At 34.7% G+C, this 23,553-nt stretch overlaps 1 protein-coding gene across 1 annotated transcript in view; it reads right to left on the reverse strand.

The window, feature by feature from the left end:
• The window catches only part of LOC150100722 (uncharacterized), a 189,671-nt gene that overhangs the window by 151,913 nt on the left and 14,205 nt on the right, over positions 1–23,553 (reverse strand). Inside the window, exon 2 of the mRNA XM_090401870.1 lies at positions 13,417–13,467. Coding sequence (XP_090257996.1) covers positions 13,417–13,467 — 51 coding nt within the window. The remainder of the gene's footprint in view (positions 1–13,416; positions 13,468–23,553) is intronic.

Below are 23,553 nucleotides of genomic sequence, written 5' to 3' on the forward strand. Positions count from 1 at the left end.
ATAGAGATTTTTATATAATTATAATGCAACTAGGAGGTGATTATATAACAAAATATAACTTCAAAATAATTTATTTCATAAATATGTACCAAAAAAGTTTATTATTACAGGCACACTTCTGGGCAAATTGGTTGCCCTGCCATACAATGTACACTTTAAGTAGGAATGCTATTCTGACCTACTGTGGTTTTGTGATCTCCAAATTCAGGATTTTTTTTACCTTTATTACATTTGATAAGTTTCCTCTTTTGAAACATAATTCGAAAAGTGCATCATGAATAATGATATCAATTAATATTATTAATATTACTAAAAAGTCTCACATACAAAAATATCTAAATGATGCTATAGCAAACAGCACATTTAGAGATGAGTGTAGGTAGTGTTTAAGAGAGAAGGAACTTACCAACATTCTTTCTGAACAACTGGAGACTGTAGACTTTGAGGAATACAACATGAGGAAATTAATTCTAGAGAAATAACAGTAGCAATAGATGCTCATCTACACCTTTCTGAAATCAGAATAATTATCACTAGCAGAAAATGAACTGGATAAATTCAAACAGTCCACTGTAGCAAAAGCTAAAACCCATCAGATAGAAGATCATCAATTTGAAGAATGCAAGATCTGTTCTAATGAAGTAGAACATATAACCTACATAGAGAGGGAGTACCAATAATGATTTGAAAAGAATCACTTCAGCATCCAAAAAGTTAAACCAGTTTCATCAAGAATATAAGTCCTGTGATTAAAAGGAAAAAAAGATCAGATATAAAATTTATTCAAGTGTATGCAACAGACTATTCAACATCCAGAAAATCATATTTTATCATAAATTACTAGATGAAATAAATACCATACCCAGTACAGAAATGCTTATTATAATGGGAGATTTTAATGCCAAGATTATACACTGAAAATATGACAGACATCATGAGCAAGTCTGGTACAGATAAAAGCAATGAAAGAGAAGAGCCAAGATTTCGCCAGACTCTAATACTAATATTTTATTGATTAGACATGCATAAGGAAAACAAGAAAAACTTCAGAGAATAATGTTAAAACTTGGAAGTACAGAACTGGACTCAGATCACAAGCTACTCTCAGCTAAGATACAGAATAAATTTAGGCAAACAAGAAATAAAACGAAGATTCAAAGATTATCGGACATCTGCTTTCCAACTAACAGGGGTTCAAAACCCACTGTGGGAATGGATTATTATACAGCTCACTGTCTCCTCTAATCCTCTAACTAGACAACAACCACAAAAAACACCAACGACCATCCACCACCACTAACAGTGCTTTCTGTTTGTAAACTGTATGTGTTCTCAAGCCCGATTTGCCTGTATGGGATAAAAAAAAAACCTAAGTTTACAGGAGGAAAAATCCTGCTACCTCTGTATGAGATCAGCTAAATCACCTTTAATTGAAAAAGTCCATATAAAGATTCTTTTCATCATGATGCTCTAGAGACCAAACATGGTTTTTTTTTGAACCCCTTCAGTCTTCCAGTAAGTGTGGAAATGGTCTTACATCAGGCGATGAAATTCAACTCTTACCCAAAGACAATCACAACATTCATAGCACTTCCATACTTACTGGAAGAAATAAAACATTGTTCCCTTCAGGGGTTCAAAAGAAAACCATGTTTGGTCTCTAGAGCAGGGCAGACTATGGAAAAAAATTAAATAAAATACAAAATTAATAATAAAAAAAAAAACCTTAGCCTGCTCATGGTATGAATGTGCTATAGGCTTAGAAAAAACATTTAACACCACATAATGTTAAAGTCACTCACATCCAGAAACGAGATAAAAAAAAAATATATATATATATATATATATATGTGTGTGTGTATAGAGAGAGAGAGAGGGGGGGGGACTATTTATGCTTATATATGATGATAATCAAAGCAAAAGTCCCCATTATGAAAGCATAATGAGAAAGAGAGAGACAGAGAGCTGTTAACAAGGCCTCCTCCCCACAAAAAAAAATAAATAAATAAAGTATCCAGATATATTAGAAATAGAAGTAATTAAGCAAATGAAACTTAATAAAACACCAAGAATTGACATTATCCCTTCAGATCTATTTAAATATAGATGTTCAATCATTCAAAAAAGATTAACACTATTATTTAACAAGATCCTTTATTCTAGTACAATGCCAAATGACTGCCTAACTGAAAAAATAATCTTATAAAGATTATTTTTTCAGTTAGGCATAAATTTTATAAAGAAGCAGGTGAGAATGTTAAGATTACTAACAATAACCCTACTATGTGATATACATAAAAATTTTAATATATGGTTGACTGTTAATGACCACATTTTCACCCTAGACAAAATGGCAAAATTGCCTGGGGGAAAGATGATCTTTATGTACCTGAAAATTTTAGTGGAGAAAACTCAGATATAAAGATAATGATTAACTAACTAAATGCATTTAGCTAATTAGATTATTATGCCAATATTTTTCCTCAGTCACCAAGGCACATTCTTGGGCACAAAGAATATACTAAGCATGTGCACAAATCCTGTATAATAAAGATATAGATTATAAAATACTAAATGCATGTTATCTGAACACCAACGTAATTATGTGATATCTACTATGCAACAATTCAACCAAATGATGCAAATCTACTCACACAAATGAATAATTAAAAGTGACACACACAAAAGCTTGACCAAAAGTCAGCTACAGTTAAACTTAATAAGTTTATTCATCAATAAATCTTGAAAATTAAATCAAATTTATGAAAAAATAATACTGAACATGTACCTGAAAATTTTAGTGATCTAAAGTTTTTAGTGATTAGCTAACTAAATGCATTTAGCTAATTAGATTATTATGCCAATATTTTTCCTCAGTCACCAAGGCATACTCTTGGGCACAAAGAAATATACTAAGCATGTGCACACAGATACATCAGCAGGTAGACACTGTAAAAGGCAGGCTCTGACAGTCCTGACTGGTGCCCCTCTATGGAAGCAGTGATGGAATCTTGTGGAAGGTCTCAAAATGATGGTCTCCCAGATTTTTGGAAATGTGATGTAGCAGAATTTGTTTAGATTTGAAGAATGTTGTAGAGAATGCTGTAGTGGATATGGCAGCAACTACAATTATAAGAGTGCTAGTTTGTAAACACTATTGGGGGGGGGTAATAACAATTTCCCAGATTTCGGGCGTAGATAGTCCATCACTGAGATGATTAAAAGAGATCAGATGTTTAAATTTGAAAATGCTCCTATATAGCAACACTGTATCATTGCAATGAATCCTATGGTTAACTCACAAGGCTGAACTTGTGGTATTTAATTAATTGAATATATAAATATCTAATCAACTGAATATATAATTGGTGTTCTGAAATGTTTTATGACTGGCTGCCACAAAATAGGATTATTTACATTACAAGGAATTTGATACAAGGATTCGTATAATATAACATACAAGAAATAGTATAATAGTTAGCCTAACAACCCTCAGTTGCAAATAGGATAACCACTGTTTGTAGCAAGTAGTTCTATGTTGTATTTGAATATTTTCATTGTATATTCCACATTGCAGATGGTTTGAGATACACAAACTGAAATATCTACAGGTTATGCCAATGAAGAATGACAGGATCAGAGGCAGAGCTAAGATTATATATATATATATATATATATATACACACACGCATATACAGGGTGTCCCAAAATTCACGCAAGAAGTAATTTTGATAGAAAACACAGGTTTTTAATTAAAAATTGTAATTTCTTATTGATTCATAAAGTATACAGTATAGGGTTATGCATGGAATAGCATATCGAGTGGCCTCCACGGCTTTGCTGGCACATACGCACTTTTTTGTCGAAATTTTCCATGACTGTTTTACATAAATGTGGCTGAATTTCGTTGATACAGTGCTCAATTTCCTCCTTCAAGGCGTGGGTGGTCGTGGGCTTGTTGGCATAAACCTTAGAGTTCAAAAAACCCCAAAGAAAAAAGTCCAACAGTGTTAAGTCACATGATCTGGGCGGCCAATTCTGATCACCAAAATGGGAAATTACACGACCAGGAAATGATTCAAGCAGTAATTGAATTGTTTCTCGGGCTGTATGGCATGTGGCACCGTCTTGTTGAAACCAAATGTCGTCCACATCCATATCTTGCAATTTAGGCACAAAAAACTGGATTATCATGTCGCAATAGCGAGCACCATTAACTGTTATTGCCTTACCAGCCGCATTTTCAAAGAAGAATAGACCAATGATGCCTCCAGCCTAAAATCCGCACCAAACAGTGACACGTTGTGGATGGATTTGTTTCTCAACAATAACTCGTGGATTTTCTGAACCCCAAATGCGACAATTTTGTCAATTAACGAAGCCATCAAGATGAAAATAAGCCTCATCGCTAAAGATGATTTTGTTCAAAAAATAAGCATCCACTTGTTGTTGTTCCATAATCCATTCAACAAACTCTCTTCGGTGTGTGTGGTCAGTAGGTTTCGGTTCTTGAGTCAACTGAACTTTGTAAGCATAAAGATGCAAATCTTTCATGAGAATACGCTGTAGAGAGCTTCTCGAAATGCCCAATTCAAGACCACGGTGCCGAATTGACGTTCATGGACTCTCACGAACTGCTTCGATGTTTTCTGTTGAACGACTTGTTGAAGGACGGCCAGAGTGTATAAGATCACTAATTGATCCAGTTTCCTTGAATTTTTTAATTAATCTTTTCACAGTTGATGAAGTTAAATCACTATTCCGACCATATTTTGTACGAAAATTGCGAACTGTAGCTGCCAAACCTTCATTATTTTTAAAATATTGCTCAACAATGAAAATGCTTTGTTCTTTCATGTAGCGCTCCATTTTTAATAACCCTGAACTGTCAGCTGTCACGCTGTCTTTTTTTTCTTGTTGGCAACACTTTACCGCACAAATGGCACTAAATTTAAATCGTGCTCGAATTTTGGGACATCCTTTATATATATATATTTATGAAAACGGACATGAAAATGGGAGAAAAAGATATCCTTGACGTATGGAGTAATTACTTCGAAAAATTACTAAATGAAACAAGCAGTGATAGCACAAAGGTAAAAAACACTCAACACGCATACAGTCAGGAATACATATCCATACTTGAAATAGAAAAAGCCATCAATCGCTTGAAATGTGGAAAGGAAACAGGATATTCGACCAGAAATGCTGAAGTATGGTGGTATAAAAGTCTTACAGTGGCTGCACTGCATAGTTCAGAAAGCCTGGACAGAGGGACGAATTCCCAATGATTGGAGTAGAGCACTCATAGTACCCATATATAAAAAGGGAAATAAAACTGAATGTGAGAATTACAGAGGTATTTCCCTACTGAGTGTTTGTTCCTGGCAAGATCTATGCAAGTATACTTGAGAAACGGTTGAGGAGAATTGTGGAAGAAAAGCTTGGTGAAGAACAAGCTGGATTCAGGCCAAGTAGAGGCTGTCAGGATCAGATCTTCACTTTACGACAAATAGTCAAGAAAGCATGGGAATATAACAGAGATCTGTATTTAAGTTTTGTTTTGTCATTTGGAAAAAGCATATGACAAGGTGCCAAGAGAGAAGCTATTCAATACGCTACAGTTATATGGTGTCAATGGGGCATTATATCAAGCAATACTTAGTCTTTATTTGAGTTGTAAGTCGCAGTTAGAATTGAAGGAAGTACAGGAAGATGGTTTAATGTTAAATCTGGTGTGAGACAAGGATGTACATTATCCCCTCTGTTATTGATTATCTATATGGATCACATTATGAAGGAAAGTGGTATTAAACATGATATTGGAGACGTTAATGTCAGCTCTTTGCTTTATGCAGATGATGTTATACTTCTAAATAAATCCGCTACAAGTCTGCAAGATTCTCTGACTAAATTGAATAGCTGTTGTAATAGATATGGTATGACGGTCAGCAATAAAAAGACAAAGACAATGAAAATAGGCAGAATCATTGAAAATGTCAACTGTGTTGTGAATGGAGAACCTGTGGAACAAGTAAATCATTTCAGCTACTTAGGCACGATTTTTACTGAAGATGGTAAATTAAATATAGAAATAGAGAACAGAATCAGCAAAGCTGGTATAGTGGGAAGTCAATTGAATAAATTCATATGGAATAAGAGAGAAATTAGTCGGAACACTAAATTAGCTGTATACAAGACAGTGTTCAAACCAGTTTTAACTTATGGATCTGAGAGCTGGGTCAGAAGTAAAACACTTGATCTAAGACTAGAGAGCACAGATATGAGAGTCCTGAGAAAGATTATAGGTGTGAACAGATGGCATCAATGGCAATATCATATTAAAAACGAGGATATTAGGAAAGAACTTGACATTGTCAACATCCAGGAATGCATTAGCAGAGCTGATCTCAGGTGGTATGGTCATTTAAACAGAATGGGCGAAGAAAGATTAGCAAAACAAGTGTTCTCTGCCAGGTTGGCAGCAAAACGACCCAGAAGAAGACCAAGATATAGGTGGATTGATACGGTACAAAGTGCCTTAGACGATAGAAATATAAGATCTGATAATGTTGGAGTCTTGACAAGTAACAGGCTGATTTCGAGGAAAATTGTAGATAGGAAGTTAGTAATGATGTAAATTTTTCATGTAATACTATCATATCCTGTACACCCCCTTGAGAGTACATGGTAGGAATTTGATGATGATATATATATTTATTTTATTTATTTATTTTTTTCACATAATCTGGAGAGCCAGCTATAGAGACCAAGCATGATAGTAGTCATCCACCTAAAGGCATATACAAATATCCATGCTTGTAGTGGAATGTAAATCCATGACTTACTGGTCAGAGAGTAGAGATGCAATTCATCAGTCCACTAGGTTAGTTACGGATGATGTTAATTAAAGCCTGGAATGTTTAAGCACTCGTTTTAAGCTTATATATATGTCATAACGTTATTTTAATGAAATAAAATGGATTAAAAACCTTAAAACAATGAAGCTGAGTTATCTAGATAATAAAGTGAAAAACATAATCAGCCTTATTCAGGTATGACTACTGTAGAAAGTCATCACAAGATTATAAACTCATCACATCAACAGATTATGTTCTTCATCACAGTTCCTTCTATAAACTTACAATTTTAAAGGAACTGTGATGAAGAACTTCCATTTCATGGGTAGTTGGCATTTATGATAAGGTCACACATATCCTGATGACATATCATGTTTTCGGAAATGGAGGTAATTGATATGTTCTTCATGTCTAATTTAGGAATTGAAACCAAATGCGCATGGCATTCAGTATACACCAGGAAGGGACTAGGGATGCTTTATGTTTTTGGTAAAGGCAAAAAAATAGAAGCAGGTTTTTGAATTATAGAGAAGAAGTAGAGAAAGAGATATTTTGGAAGTGAGCAACTTTCAGAAACACTTTCAAAACAAGTGATAGTTATCTTTCACTCCCATAAGAGTTGTATACAAATGGAATGGAGATGAAGACCTTCACTCTAGCAAGCATTACCTCATTTATCTGTCTGCAGCAGGTGTTTGGATCTATGGATTCAGGATAAATTCACAAATACTCATATCCTCAACTAATGTGTCCTTGTTGGATTTGGAATCTGGACAATTCCTGTGTGGGAGTTATGTGCACAGGCTCCTCGCCTTTGAACCATAAAGAGATACCCAAACAAATACTAGCGACAATGCAGATATAAAAACTCACACAAAAAAAGTTCAAAAATATCACAAAAAATTTTCAAAGATAAGAAATACCCATAAAAACCAAAACATCCGAAAAGCACTTCCAACATTCCACACAAACATTAATGATGCACATCAACACTTACAAGCATCAAAGCGTGATCTGGTATTCCTAATCAAACTCCAACTGGAAATCTCCATGACTACACAAGCCACCTCAGCTATCCCAACTACATCTGCTTGATACCTTCTATAAAAAGAGAGATACATGTACATCAATCAAATCAGACATTTTTTGCCAAAGGTTATCAAACCTGGAATCCACTTTATGTTCTGTTCTAGGCTTGAGATTACCTCACTTCATAGCTTTCATTTGCTGACTTTACCACTCCCCTAATTCAGACAACCATGCTGCCCTCTTAGACTACTTATCTCTAAAAGGTGATTTTATTCTAATTACCCAAACTATGAATTATCTTCCTAGGAGATTTTAATGTTCGTAACACAAATCAGTTCCCTTCTGTAACTGCAAAGATGAAGACAGAGCATTTGCTATCAATAATTGTTAACCTGCCAACCACAATACAAGAAAAGCCTCATCTACCAACACTCCAGACCTTCTCCTAACAAGCTATCCCTCCAGTGAACATAACTTTACCCATGTCACTTGTTCTACAAGTTGATCTCCTCCCAGACAATCTCAGCAATCACAGGCCTAGTTGGCAGAATGGTTAGCATACCTGCTCGTTCGAATCCTGCAATAGGCATTGTGACTGTCTTTAGGTGGAAGATGAATGTCATTGCCTGGTGCGTGAGATCACCGACCTACTTATTGGAGGCCAAGTGGCTTGAAAAAGTTCCATGTTTGGGTTCTAGAGCAGGGTTTCCAAAGTATGTAAAAAAAATAAATGAAAATAGAAAAAATAAAATAAAAACTGACAAAAATAGAAAAAAAATCCTTAGCCCACCCACAGTACAAAATATACTATAGGTTTACAAAATAATCTTTCGTGGGTGGGGGAGCATGATCTGATTGCTGTTCCACTTTCCAGATCCAAATAACTTCAATAAATCCATACTGGAATGAGAACCTCCAATCCCCACTTTATCCCTAACCAGCTATCTCTCCTGTTATGCTGTAGTTGTTTCCTCTGTTCTTTTGCGACTCTGGCTGTAACCTTATCCATGTCTCTTATAAGTGTGGAATGGAAGCATGGCCTGATTACTGTTCCACTGTCCAGATTCAAATAACTGGATAAACTCATAATGGAATGGGGACCTTCAATCACCACTATTGAAAATCTCTGACACCTATCTCTAAAAGATGCATTTCATGATAGAAATACGGAGTATATTCAATGGTGTTCATGTCAAAAACTCCAGACTCTTGATCAGCCTACACTACAGATTGATACAAGCATAAGAAAATTACGCTTGTATCACAAATCCAAAACAGACTGGGTGAAATGCAATAAGTTTGCCTCCTGCATAGCTAGCAGTCTAGCCTTTGCTAAGATTCAATGTTCAGAAATGGCTCCAAAAGCAACCTTTCTGGTACTATAATGCTAGACCACATCCTAGATGCTGCTATAAAAACTTTTTTCTAAGCCTTTGGTTCCTAAGTCAGCTGATCTCAGGCAAGGCTATCTACTTGTTTTCCTTCCTAGAAATGCTGGGTTTTTTTTCCCAGCTGCTTTTCAGAAAAATCAACCACATAACGGTATTTCAAATAATTATATGAGTATTAGGATTTAGAATCATGGGACAATGGTCAAATCATCAATAAGCAGTTTCAGCTACTGGCAACAGATAGGGGTGGAGAATGACTACCCTCCAATTTCTAAAAGTTGGAGCTAAAAGGGCTCTGTCACCCCCCCCCTTGGACGAATAAAAAAAGAATTTTATTTTATTTTATTTATTTTATGCAATTTTTTTTATTTTACTTATTTAAAATATAAATAAGGCTAACTGTGCAATTCATGATTCGATACCTACTACAAAAGGGAGCTGTTATGAATTCATTGTGACTGCTATTCCTAGGGAGAGGTCAAGCATGCTCTACCATATGTCCTCCAGCGATGAGTCTTCGGACTTCTTGGAGGTGTCACGAATAATAATAATAATAATAATAATATTTGCAGAGTGGTATTTATCAAACTAGTCCAATTATCAGTCAGAGAAAGGGAGAGGAGGGGTATAATAAGGAATTCACTATAATTCTAAGTTTGACATTCCAACAATAACACTGAAAAAGAAAGAAATCTTCAGTCAGCAGGAGAGAAATGCCATTAAGAATCAAATGAGAACAACAGGATGTCACTTTGTCTGGTAGTGATATTCCATTATTCCCATTATAGCAGCACAGACAATGCCAGCCAATAACATTCCATTATGCTTCTTTTAGCTTTTAGCTGAATTTTACCTGCTGCTTTTAGTTGACATCAAGCAGCAACATTTATAGCTGGAATTCGGCAGCAGGGAGGAGAGTCTGCAGATGGAAAACTTACAGCTAATATAGCAGCAAATATCTTAGGAAGGTTGCAAGCACTGGTCTCATATTATGTAACCAGTGCTAGCACACACTAGAAACTGGAGAAATGAAATTCCTATGAAGGACAGCAGGCTAAGCTCAGTGTAACCCCCCCCCCTCCCAAAAAAGAAACACAGAAATACATAAAGAACTAAAAACAGACTCAGTTAGATAAAATATATGAATACAGAAAGAAATGGATCAAACATATTGAAAGAATGTACAATTCAAGACTATTCAAAAGGATAGAATACCACTCGATTGGGGATATGGAAGCCAGGGACAACCAAAAGATGGAGCGACCAATAGGCTAATGAGTCTAAATCCCTGAAAGGGCAATGATGATATTATGTTAAGATGATTTGGTAAAAAAGTAAAAATCTCTGAATGAAAATGAGAGATGACATCTATGGCTGCTTGGATGGAATCCAAATTTGGAAATCTGTCGTGATTTTAACTTTGCACAGTGTATCTTTTCAAGTTTTGATTCCAAGTGAGGATATGAATGTTTCAACATTTATGAATATTTCATCATAACATTGTGCTCTAACAGAAAATCTTCTGGCATAATTGAACCAAAAATGCTGCCACGAGGATTAGAAAAGAAACAAATGGCAAAAGGAATGATGAGGGAAAGGAATTCCAATTAAAACAGTAATGTTTTATATATATATATATATATATATATAATTTTAATTATGGAATGATTTCTTCTACAAGTTTTTTCATGATTACAACATGAACATTATTATTTATTGTTTGTGTTGCTCATTTTCTGAGCAGTCCAAGCTAATTTTTTTTTTTTTTTTGAGTTGGTTTCATTTGTGCTAACATCTACTTTAAAACCCTTTCTGACCTGAATTTTTTTTTCCAAGTGAAAAAAAATTTTTTTCTATTTATTTTGTCTTTAGGTCTAAAAAAGCAAGAGTATCAAGTATTTTTCTGAAAAATACATTTCAGGATAGGAATTCTGAAATGATTCATAAAAATGAATCATTTGCCATGTAATATGGGCAATGAAAGCCTAGAAAGTTAGGGCAGAAAGGGTTAAGTAGAAACAAAACATAGTACTATTAAAAATATTAATTCAGTAAGAAACATGCTTTAAGAACAAAAGTGTTCTGAGAAAATTATTGAGATGGCAAAGTTAATTTTATTTTAGAGTAGTCTGAAAACACAAGTGGTTTAATTTGAAATTACATAAAAGAATGGTCACTCAGCTGTGACTGATATTTTATTTCCTGTGGAAGCAGAAGGGAGCTGGAACCCGGGGGGTGGGGGGGGTAGGCATTATGAGAGTTAAAATATAAATAAATTTTCTAAGATCTCTTATTACCCATAGGGAGTAGACATAACTCTTTTAGCTATATCTGTAAACAGCCAGTCTTCATACTTAGTTATCATTGATAGCTAAGTTCATAACTATCAATGATTTTGAAGTATTTCATATGGGAGTAAAGTAGGCCCTAAACACAACTAAAATGCAGGCTGTTTCTAAATTAATTTTCTATAGTTTTGTTTTTGAGATTCAGAGTTAAAAACCACAATTTCCATGAAAAAAAAAGCAATATATATATATATATATATATATATATATATTTTTTTTTTTTTTTCCCTTGCTGAATCAGCTGAAAAAAAAAAAAAAAAAAAAAGACAGAAAGAGCTTCTCTACTTGGTGACCAAAATTGAACTTATAATGGTCTTTCTTCTCAGTTTAGCATCATGGAACCAGAAAATTACCACAAAAATAAGAATCATAAAAGAAGACAACTGGAAGGAAAGACATGGTAAAAGAACTGAAAGATGGGAGAATGACTGTAAAGGAATCATGCTCTGCTGTATGTATCTTTGGACTGGATTGGTAAAGAGAGAAGTGGGTTATGAGCACATGCATTTTAGTACCAAATGGACACTGAGAAAGGGAAAAAAAAATTTTTTTTAAATCATAAAGTTCTTCATATTTTATTCTAGATGCATGATGCATTACAATATGGAGAACAAAACATGCATTTGCATTGCATTTATAGAACAGAGCTTTTATTCAAGTACTTCATTAAATTTGCAAAGTTCTGAATTAAATGTGAACCATCTTTGGATACTTGTTTATCTTCACTTATAACAGAATCCTCCTAAACAGCAATTTCATGAAGATATGGCCAGGGCATAAGAAAGGCAACAGGAAACTGTCATATAAGAAAAGTATAGTAATTTTACACAAGGGTTTCATTTTCTCCAAACTCTATTACTTCCTACAATATGTATGTTAGGAGCACGCCACAAGATATCATCATCATATGTGTTTGTTGCCTTTATTCAAAGAATTTAGAGAACATCACTTAATTTAAGGTTGTATCACACAACTTCTTATTATTAAGGAAGATTTCTTACTGGTAATGCAATACATTATACCCAAATAACACATTTAAATGTAGCATTAGCATTGCATAGGATATGTGAGCAACACTGGTCTAGACAGCTACAGGTGACAAGAAATCTGCACATGCATTATTGATGCTGTGAACCAGTATCTATGTTCTCTCAACTACAGATCTAAGAAAACTGTTTTCACTAAATCAGGGAACATCGTACACTGTTGCTTCAATTTTTTTTTAAGAAATCATGCATAAGTTGTCTTAAAGGTAGAAGACCTTTAAGAACATAACAATGATAATTTATTTCCTGATTTCAGAAAATAAAACTTCTCATTCACTGAATTATATTTCTTTCAGTGATTCTGTGATACAGTAGCTAACTCTAATATTCCATTTTATTCATCTTAGAATGTCATAACATTGACTGAAAATCACATGCATATATGTGGAAATTTGCTCTTGAAAACCTATAGTGAATGTCATATAGTAGTACCCTGCTTATCATTTCTCTAAAACAGATATACAAATCTCAGAATAAATTTTATAACTGTGCAAAGTTATTACTGTTTAGCTTAATAATATCTAAGCAATATTCCATGATTTTATTTGTGCGTGTCTATGAGTGTTACCTAAGAACAAATAATTTATTTGTTTTAAATGCAAATTTTTGGAAAATTATATTAATAGCATCACATAATATGCTAAATATATACATTCTATTACCAGATTTTTGAAAAATTAAACAGCATAAATAAATAAAAATTAAATCAGTCTAAAAAAGACCAATTTTTTTGTACACTCACCAATTTCTGATTTAAAATCCATATCATTTTCAGGAAGATAGCTGTTTTCATCTGCAGTTACCACATAAAAACAGGCATTAACAAAACCAAAACTTAAAAAATAAAGACCCTAACTGACTAAATTTTTAGCAAATAACACATTTTCTTCTTAGATAACAATACAATAGTTAATATGCCTGAAATTTATATCTTATGGTGGATAAAGAACACTAATAATCCTAAAGAAAAAATTCAATTCATTTCAAACGTTTAATTCTTTTTTTTTTTTAATACTCAATATTTAAGTGGACTTAGTTGTAAAGAAGGCCTTCACTTATTAATGTTGAAGGCCTTCAACAATGATAAGTGATAAAAAATAAAAATAAATAAATAATACACAAATAACAAAATCTTCCTTTTTAGTGTTCTCCATTTTCTGCTTTTTCATAATTCTCAAATATATTCCATAAATATTATTAAATGTATTCATTCACTATATTTATGATATAAGCTCACAAAAACAGAAAATATCTTTTTGTTTATATCACCAGCCTAGTTGGCCAAGTGGTTAGCATACCTGCTCTCTAAACAACAGGCTGCAGGTTCAAATCCCACTGTTGGTATGGATGTTTGTAATTGTCTTTAGGTGGGAGATGAATTTCACTGCCCAGTGTAAGATCACCACCCTGCTTACTAGAGACCTGAAGTGGCTTGAAAAAGTTTCATGTTTGGTCTCTAGAGCAGGGTTTCTGGACTACATAAAAATAAATGAACAGAAAAAAATACAAATATATATATTCTTAGCCCATCCACAGTACAAAATGTACTATAGATTTGCAAATAACCTTTAGTGGTGATGGTGGTGGTGGGGGGGGGGAAGCAACATAAAATAAACCTCCATTCCCCACCCATCCCAAAGGAAATTACAAAAATGTAGAGACATCAAAATAATTAAGTGTTACTGTGACTTCAAGATACTTATTTAAAAATTGTAACTCTGTGCAAGACAGGAGAAAAATATTTTAATAGCTTTAGGCTAATTAGTTTATGATTAATAGTTAACTAACAGTTATTTTGGAAAATCAAAAATAACTTAAAATATTCTTAAAAATAGATTAAAAAATAAATAAAAATTAAATTTATGTATATATAGGGTTTCCAAATTGTTAAGTTTCAAAAACTTTCAAAAAGCATCTTGAGCAGAAATATATGAAAATTACTCCATTCCAGTAATTTTCATATCATTCTGCTTGATTTCCTGAAATCCAGTGTAGTGAGTTCATCCCTACTTCTAAAACAGGCAACCATCTTCCTTGGTAACTTTAATATCCACAACTCCAACTGGTTTCCTTTTTTCAATTCCACTCACCAAGCTAAGCAAATTGTTCACCCAACCAGAATACCAGAGATTCCTCTTCACTCACCCAGCACTTCTGAACTTAAGCCTCCAGTCACACTGCTAGATCACCTTTCCCCCTCAACCATTCTCAATCTCATGTATTTTTGGCACTGAAACAATGCCATGCAGGAAAATCTCTGAAGCTTCTACTTCTCCTTTCTATGGAGGAGTAGAAGCTTTCTATGGTTAAATTAACTTCTGCCTTGAAAAACAAGCAGTGATTTCCAAGAATGCCAAGGCATCTAAATAAGCATATCACAAGTGATCTGAACTAAAAACTGCATAACTTAGGCTTGAACAACTGCATAACAACCATTAACAAATCTGACTTTGAAAGGTAAATAAATGCAGAAAATTTGCCTTTTGCACAAACTGCAGTTATGCTTTCTAATTCCCACAATGAAACATGGGTGTAATTTCTGTTAATTTGTATTAGCATCCCCTCTCTCTAATGTATAACACTACAGAAACAACACTGAAAGACAAAATCAATTTCCTGGCATCATTCTTCATTTCTGTCTCAAAGAGACAGAAAGTCTCAAATGCTCTCATCTGAGTTCTTTCTAAAGTAATAGAGAAGGTAATCAACAGTTATCACTCAGAGAACTGTCAGATAATCAGTGACTATCAGTGGCGATTCCACAATTCAAAATCCAGCAGATCTTGCCCACATCACTTGCCTTTGGCAATGAGTCATGGAGAGGTTTGGAGAAACCTATGCTTTTGCTTGACATTTCCAAGACATTTGATAGGGTCATGCAGAAGATGGAGGGCCGTCAGCAAACTACCTGAGAAAATCAAGTGACCCAAGAGAAAATGTGACTCAGTTTCTCTAAAGTCACTCAATGCTCTCTTCAGATGTCTTTACTTATGCCAGCATTATTCAAGATTCTGTTATATCACTCATCTCCTTCCTCATTACATAAACAAACTTCTCTCACTGATCTTAACCCCTCCAAATACGAAATGGAGACTGCTGTCATACATTTACTAATGACAGCACTCTCCATTCCTCTTATTCATATAACAAACCTTGCAGGTGTTCACACAACAAGATTCAAGCGTTTCTTACAACAGTAACTTAAACACTGATTTTCACACCATCCTTCAATGTGCTGATGATAACCTAGTCACCTTTAATACTTCCAAAACAAGATCAGACTTCTCTTTCTGGATTGTCACTTACCTCTAGCCTTTCACAGCACAACTATGTTACTTCTATAGCATCTTCAATAGAGGATGATATAGAAATGGTATACAATAGAAGTGATAGGCATGATTATGGTATGACTAAGTATCCTCCAAAAATACTTAGCATCTTTTTTTTTCAAGACATTACACCTGCCTAGTTACTTAATGAATTTGTACAAATCTCAAATATGCCCAACCTTAGGACACTGCTCTCACATTTGAGTGATGTAGCAAAAGCTTCTTTAAAAATTCTTCATGCCATCCAAAAGTTCAGTTCAGCAAACTGACAGCTCCTGTCTCAAAGTCTCTCTCTCTCTCTCTCTCTCCATCCAGCCAGTGTGTCTCCAAAATAGTCTGTTTCAGCAAATCTGCCATATTTTTTGTCTTTTCTACAGACATAATACTGAAACATTGTGCCTGTCGAAAAGACTTTTCAACAAAAACATTATTCCTGAATGTAGAAAAAACATTTCAGTCCTTTCTACAGACATGGGTACTATTCAGTAGAAGTGGCTTCCACCCACCCCACCCACCAATTTCTGCTAAACCTACAAATAATACAAGTAGCAACAGCCCAATATCCTAACCTATTAAGCTTACTACTCCCACTCACTGTTTATTCCATCTACCACTGTCCTCTGCAATAGCCTTCCCCAAAAAGACTACAATCTCCAGCTCTTCAAAATGAACACTGACATCTACTACTTTCTCTCTTATCCCCCCCCCCTGCATGCAGATGAAATTGATCTGCTACACGTCTGCAACCTCTAGTACATGGGTTTGATGTCACAAAACACTGCACTTCATCATATGACTAAATATATATTATGGTAAGCTGTTTTAAATGTTTACATACGGTACACTTTGAAACAGTTCGGTGTTAAATTTTTCATTAACAACAAAAGTATCATGATGTCTGTGAAAAAATTATCAACTGTAGTACTGCATTAAAACTATGATGATTACAGCAAAAGTTTTGGTTCACTTACAACACACTATGATGTTTTGGCCATTTAGCAAGTGAAGAATCGTTTATTATTTTTTTTTTAATGTGAAGTCACTTAGAAGTTGTAAGCCTGTTGTGCATTTAGCAGCATGAGTGAGTCAAGAGGTTAGATAACTTGAAAACTTTACTCTGCCTGAAACTGAAATGAAGATACCTCTGTTTCAATAATGAAATACCATGAGTAATATTCAGTAAATTCAGCCATCTCCAGAATGCATAGTAAAATTGAAATTTCATCTATAATGAAGTGGTGTCTTAGAATGTCAAAACCAGAAGGAACATCCATCCCAGGCAGTTGTGTTTTCTCTTGTGAGGTGAAAGTCACAGCACCATCTTTATCATTTGGTTTGTATTCGACAGGTTATTACCCTATGCAGCAAAACTATGATCCGCAGGGATTCTTTTTTGTGCATATGTTCTAGACATAGACTGCTTGGAAAAAAGTAAACGTACACGATAGTGTAGTGTGAGAAACAAAGAACCATGGCGCCCACCTTAATAAGATGTAGGATCTCTTTTTTGCTGCATAATGAAAATAATTCTAAAAAAGGAGCAAAACTCACATAAAAAACTTTATTACTGTAGAATTTTCACATAGGTGTCATAAGCATCATCAGTACTGGCCATTAAATAATAACAGACAATTCTAAAAAGTGCCACCTGAGTAGCTAATATAAATTTAGGAAATTATTGACCTTATTTAGTTATCTTACATTACTTACTCAGGTGGTGCTTTTTGGAATTGTCTGTTACTGTTTAAAAACTGCTATTCTGTGATTTAGCGCAGACAATGTATATGATATTTAGGCAAAATTTCTACAGTAATAAAGTTTTTTATATGAGATTTTCTCCCTTTTTAGAATTCTTTTGAAGTTATCTCTATGGTCTCCTCTTATACCAAGTAACAAAAACTGTCTATCATCTAAAGACTTTTACAGGTATCCATGTCACAGTGGGAACTGCACTAACGGCTTGTTGGTCAGAGAGTGGTCATGATATCTGCTTAGTCAACCAGTCTGGCAGTGTAAATTACTTTCAATGCCAATAAAAATGATCAAACTGAAACCTCGTGGTTTCGAGTATCCTTGTGTATATCGTAAATCCCATCTAGCCAGAGCAGTGTTGTTGCAATATATTTAATGCTGATGTAATTCCACCACAGTCCAATTGAAACAAAAATTGGAATAGTTAGTAAATTTTTAAAAGGATTCCAAATACCAAATTTCAATAAAAATCCATTTAACAAGACTCCTGGAAATCACTTGCATATGTGCAAATGGCCAAAACAAATCTTACGCATTCTGCAGTTATTTTTAATGTAAAAACATTATCAAAACAAAACTTAAATTAACTATCCTAAACTAATTAGCTTAAATAATGTTAATTAAAACAATCTTCTCTCGTCTTACAAAGAGGTTGAATTTTTGAAGTAAAATACAACTATATCAAAGTACAACAGTCATTGTCTGCATTTAACTTAATGAAACCCAGTAAAAGTAATCGAAATATGTGAATTAAAAAATGGACTGATAAAAGCCATTGTAATATATTACAACAATAAAAAGCATTATTCATATATGAAAACTGTGGTAAGGAATGTTGTCAGTGTGTTGACAAGGTATGACAATGAGTTGAGATGAAGAGTAAAAATCATGTTGGTATGCTGGAGAGCTGTGTGAGGAGAAGAGAGGGGGGAGTTTGTATATGTTTGGAATGCATTTGGAGGAAGAATGGAGATTTGTACAAAAGCAACAGATTGCATTTAAATGGATTTAGTGTGAGAAAACTGGAGAGGCTGCTGCTAGAAAGAAGTGTAAAGAGTGATGTGAACAACAGATCAGAGGAAGTAATAGTTGAAGAACAGGAGAATGAAAAAGTTGAAATTAAGTGCTTGTTAATGGAAACAGTAATAGTTAGAGAGATGATGATGATCGAAGAACAGGAATACAAGAGGAATAAGGGGCGAGGGGTCAGATGGACAGGGAGACATTGCATAGGGAGAGTGGATGTTCAAAGCAGTAGTGAAAGTATATGACCTGGCATGAAGGGGGGGGGGGGGAATGGGTCTGAGGATATATACTGTATATGGTGACAATAAAGGTGAATGAACATAGGTAGGATCAGTTACAGGCCTAAAAGTGAACTGTAATGTTTATCAGCAAATGCCAAGACCATCAGAAATAAAGGAGATGAAATTGTTTCACTGATTAAGTTTATTTGCCCAAAAATTATTGGAATAGTGAAACACAGATGGATAAGGATTAATCTTCACAGGAATAGAAATGGAAGGGTATGATCTTATCATAAGGATAGAAAGGACAAGAGAAAAGAGGGGGAGGGGAGGGGTTACTACTGATGATAGCAGGAGATATATGCCCATGTAAGTTAGAGATTATTATTATTATGCGACACCTAATAATAATAGAGGGAGTCCAAGGATTCATTGCAGGAGGGCACTCTACTTTGCTAAATACACATCTTCTCCTCCACTACTACTTAATTCTCTTAAGCATTTCCCTCTTGCATCTGATTAAGATGCAAGAGGGGAAATAGTGGCAATGGTTCTGAAGCAGTATTGTGAAAGGTAGGCACTGACAGGAAGAGATATTTAGATGGATGCTGCTACAGCCCAGAGAAAGCGGTGATGAAGAAATGTAAAAGCAACTTGGATTAGTGAACAAGAAAAGAGTGATCATTATGGATGATTTTAATTATAGTAATATAGACTGGAATAAAGAGTGGGGGGGGGGATAATATTTTCTTGAGTTCTTGAAAGACAACTATCTTAGGCAGTGCGTAAAGGAGAGCATGAGGAGCATGAGTGATCTGATCATTTCATCAGATGATGTGAGTGGGATGTCACATTTCTCTCCAGTTGGTGAAAGCGATCCACCATATCCACATATATGGCTGGACAGCATATGGGTGGCCAGCTATATATGATTACTTCTGTGAGGAAAGGATATATGTGGAACTACAAAGGGGGGGGGGGGGGTTAAGAAAAGTTTATGAGTTGGCTTAGAGCTATAGCATGAAATAAAGAGTTAAGTAAGGAGATAAATGCTGATTGGATGCTGACAAAGAGATATTTAACAATATCAATGTATTCTGAAGATCAAAAGGTTGAATAAGGTAGGGATCAAATGGGTAAATTAAGAACTTAAGTATAAAATGTTGTAGAAGAAGAAGATCAAGAATAATGATAATTATTAGTTGCATGGGAAAACAGCAGGCCACAAAGATGACTTATTTGGTAATGACAGCAAAATTGCAGCATGAGCAGAAATTAGAAGATCAGCCAAAGACAAATTCTACAAATTATTATAATTACAGCTATTTTGCTTGCTTCAGTTTAGGAGTACCCCTGTTTAGATGTCATTGGCTATTTACTCATGGATTCTTAGGGCATTATGAGTGTAGATGTACTAAAAAGTATATGTAGCCTAAGGAATAGAAAATTGCACATATCTTTTTCTGGGTGTTGTGGCTTTTCCTCAGTCTGCGATGTCGAAAACTGCAGAGTGTGTGTGTGGGGGGGGGGGTAGGCAGTTTGGTAGAATAAGTTAGAAAAACCCGGGTTTTTTTCGTAATATATAGAAACATATACTTTTATATAGGGTGGGGAAAAAGTGAAAGGGTTAATTTTTTTTTTTTTTTTAAATAGGGAGGGGGAAGGGGAAAAAAAATTAAAAAAAAAAAAAATTAACCCTTTCACTTTTTCCCCACCCTATATAAAAGTATATGTTTCTATATATTACGAAAAAAAACCCGGGTTTTTCTAACTTATTCTACCAAACTGCCTACCCCCCTCCACACACACACTCTGCAGTTTTCGACATCGCAGACTGAGGAAAAGCCACAACACCCAGAAAAAGGTATGTGCAATTTTCTATTCCTTAGGCTACATATACTTTTTAGTACATCTACACTCATAATGCCCTAAGAATCCATGAGTAAATAGCCAATGACATCTAAACAGGGGTACTCCTAAACTGAAGCAAGCAAAATAGCTGTAATTATAATAGTTTATAAAGAGGAGTAACATGGGAGTTTTCCCAGAAATAATATACATAAAATTTTACAAAGTTTTATGTGTGTACGTATATATGTGGGGGGGGGGGGTAAAAGGAAGAATACTCATGGCAAGATGCTATTAATGAAAATGGTAGATTGGTAACTGCTGCAGAGGACACAGTTGAAGTATTCAGTAAGCAATTCATCATGGTGTTTCAATTCTTATCAATGCAAAATCATGAGAAGCCTTTATGATTTCTCTAGGATGCAGCAACCATTTCAATTGATAAAATGACTGTTGTATTTACTTTACATTCCTGTTCTTTAATTGCTTGCTGTTTCCACAAACTGACAATGTACTATTAATTTCATTATGAAATATTTGTGCTTTTCATTAAAATTTATTACTGTGTTTATCATTATTTGATGACATATCATAGCATGTCATTGGGAGTGTTCCTGGGAGTTAGCATCAGTCTTGGCATACCTGATTAACAAAAGTCATACAACACTTCAAGTCCCACAGGAATGGGAAAGTTCAGATAAGGCTGAGGCTACAAATTATAGCTCCATCTATAATATGGCAGTGCTTGTGAATTTCTGGGATAGCATGCAATGGTATAGTGTATCAGCAACTTTATTAACAGTGACAAATGACATATGGATACAGTACTGTTCCAATTTTTCAACTTTTCCTGAGAGCAAAGAATGCATACTGACACCTGCTGTCTGACAAAAAAAAAAGTGGGCAGCAGTATCCCCCAAAGAGGAAAGTCTCTAGTGATGTGCCACAGGATATGATCTAGCTTGAGACCATTGTAATTTAACTTGTACATCAATAACAAAGGAAAGGGTATAAATGGAGATGTACCTGTTTGCAGATGATGCAAAGTTGAAAAAAAAAAAAGAGAGAGAAGTCACATGGATACTGTAGCCTTTACAGGAGGACCCGAATTGATTGTATGAGTGGGCAAGTAAGTGGAACTGTTAGTTTGATGTTGCAGAGTGTAAGGTTCTGAAATATGTTAGGTAATGACAGAATGTAAAATAGACTTAGGGAAATTATGAAGGAGATTGAGGAGGTGAGAGATCTGAGAGCGGTGGTGGATAAGGACCTTTTGTTCAGGGGATCACACTGCGCAGGTTGGGAAATCATCACATCAAATTGTGGTAATGATGCATAGGACCTTAACACCTTAACATGCAGAAATGGAAGTTATTAGTTCCATTATATATGGCCTTGATCAGACATCATATGGATTATTATGTACAGATTTGGTCATTTGGTTTTCATGGTGATGAGGATATAGTGAAATAGATTCAGAGAAGACTGACTAAGGAGGTAACTAGTCTTTGGCATGTAGGAGATGAAGACAGACTGAGAGAATGCAATTTGTAAAGCTTCACAAAGAGGAGGAGGAGAGTGGGTATGACTGAGACATATAAGTTGGTATGGGGTTGTTACCGGATTAATGTGGAAGAATTTTTTTATAGAATGGGAGAAGCTAGAACAAGTGGCCAGCCCTAGAAACTATAAGGAGGATGTGAGAAGCAAGTTCACTGCATTTAAAGTAGCTGGTGAGTAGAATGCATAGCCTGGCAATGTAGTGAATGTGGATATCATAAGCATTGTATGGGTATGTGTAGCTCCCACAATAAGTATTTTGACTCCATGGAGGTCCAGTGTTAATAATAATAAACTTAAAATATTTTGCATGTCAGGCATACTAAAAACCATGAGCAGTAAATAACACATTGAAACAAAATTTACTGACTCAAATTTTGCTACTTGTAATAAATCTTCAGAGAAAATATATTACAAAATTGTAAAACTACCCATTTAACATATGACATGCACCATATGGTTACTAGCACGTCTCAGCTGCAGCTGTATGTGAGATAGCACACTATTAGAATTCAAAAGAATGAAAAAATCCTAAACATTTAATACAAGGAAATTATATATCTTAGTAACATAAAAAAGTGAGCGTCCCAAAAGTTGTATGCTGGCACAGTAAATAATTCAAATTTGGATGGCGAGCAGTGTTTTATAGGTCTGTATGAAAAGACAATTAAAATATTAAATTAAATTAAGACAATTAAAATATTAAATATGAATTAACTTTTGTGAAGTATCATCTGTGAACCAAACTGCTCTCCTCTGGGCAGCATCGAAAAATTTTGGGAGGTTTTAGGTGCACAACCCCCAGATGTGTAAACATTATTCTAAGGATTGCAGATTTGGGATTTGTTATTATATTAACCCTATATGGTGGGGGTGGTCCGAATATACTGAATAAGGACTCGTGGACCAACAGGGCCAATCATCTTGATTGTAAGGGAAGTGGCACTCCTATGGACACCTAGCTGGATCTATCCTCTTCTTCCTCTACTTTGAGGAAGATCCACTTACTTTAATCTTTCCTATAAGTCCTTATTAGCCAACTCCTCTTATTTTATGACCCTTATGGTATTAGAGTACTCGAGGGCCATGGGATCTTTTCATTTCTGACCTTACAACTATGCCCTTTCTATAAACCTTACTATA

The sequence above is a fragment of the Typopeltis vanoorti genome, chromosome 12, assembly GCF_054136105.1.
Source record: "Typopeltis vanoorti isolate ZY-2024b chromosome 12, IOZ_Tvanoo_1.0, whole genome shotgun sequence".
Lineage (NCBI taxonomy): Eukaryota > Metazoa > Arthropoda > Arachnida > Uropygi > Thelyphonidae > Typopeltis > Typopeltis vanoorti.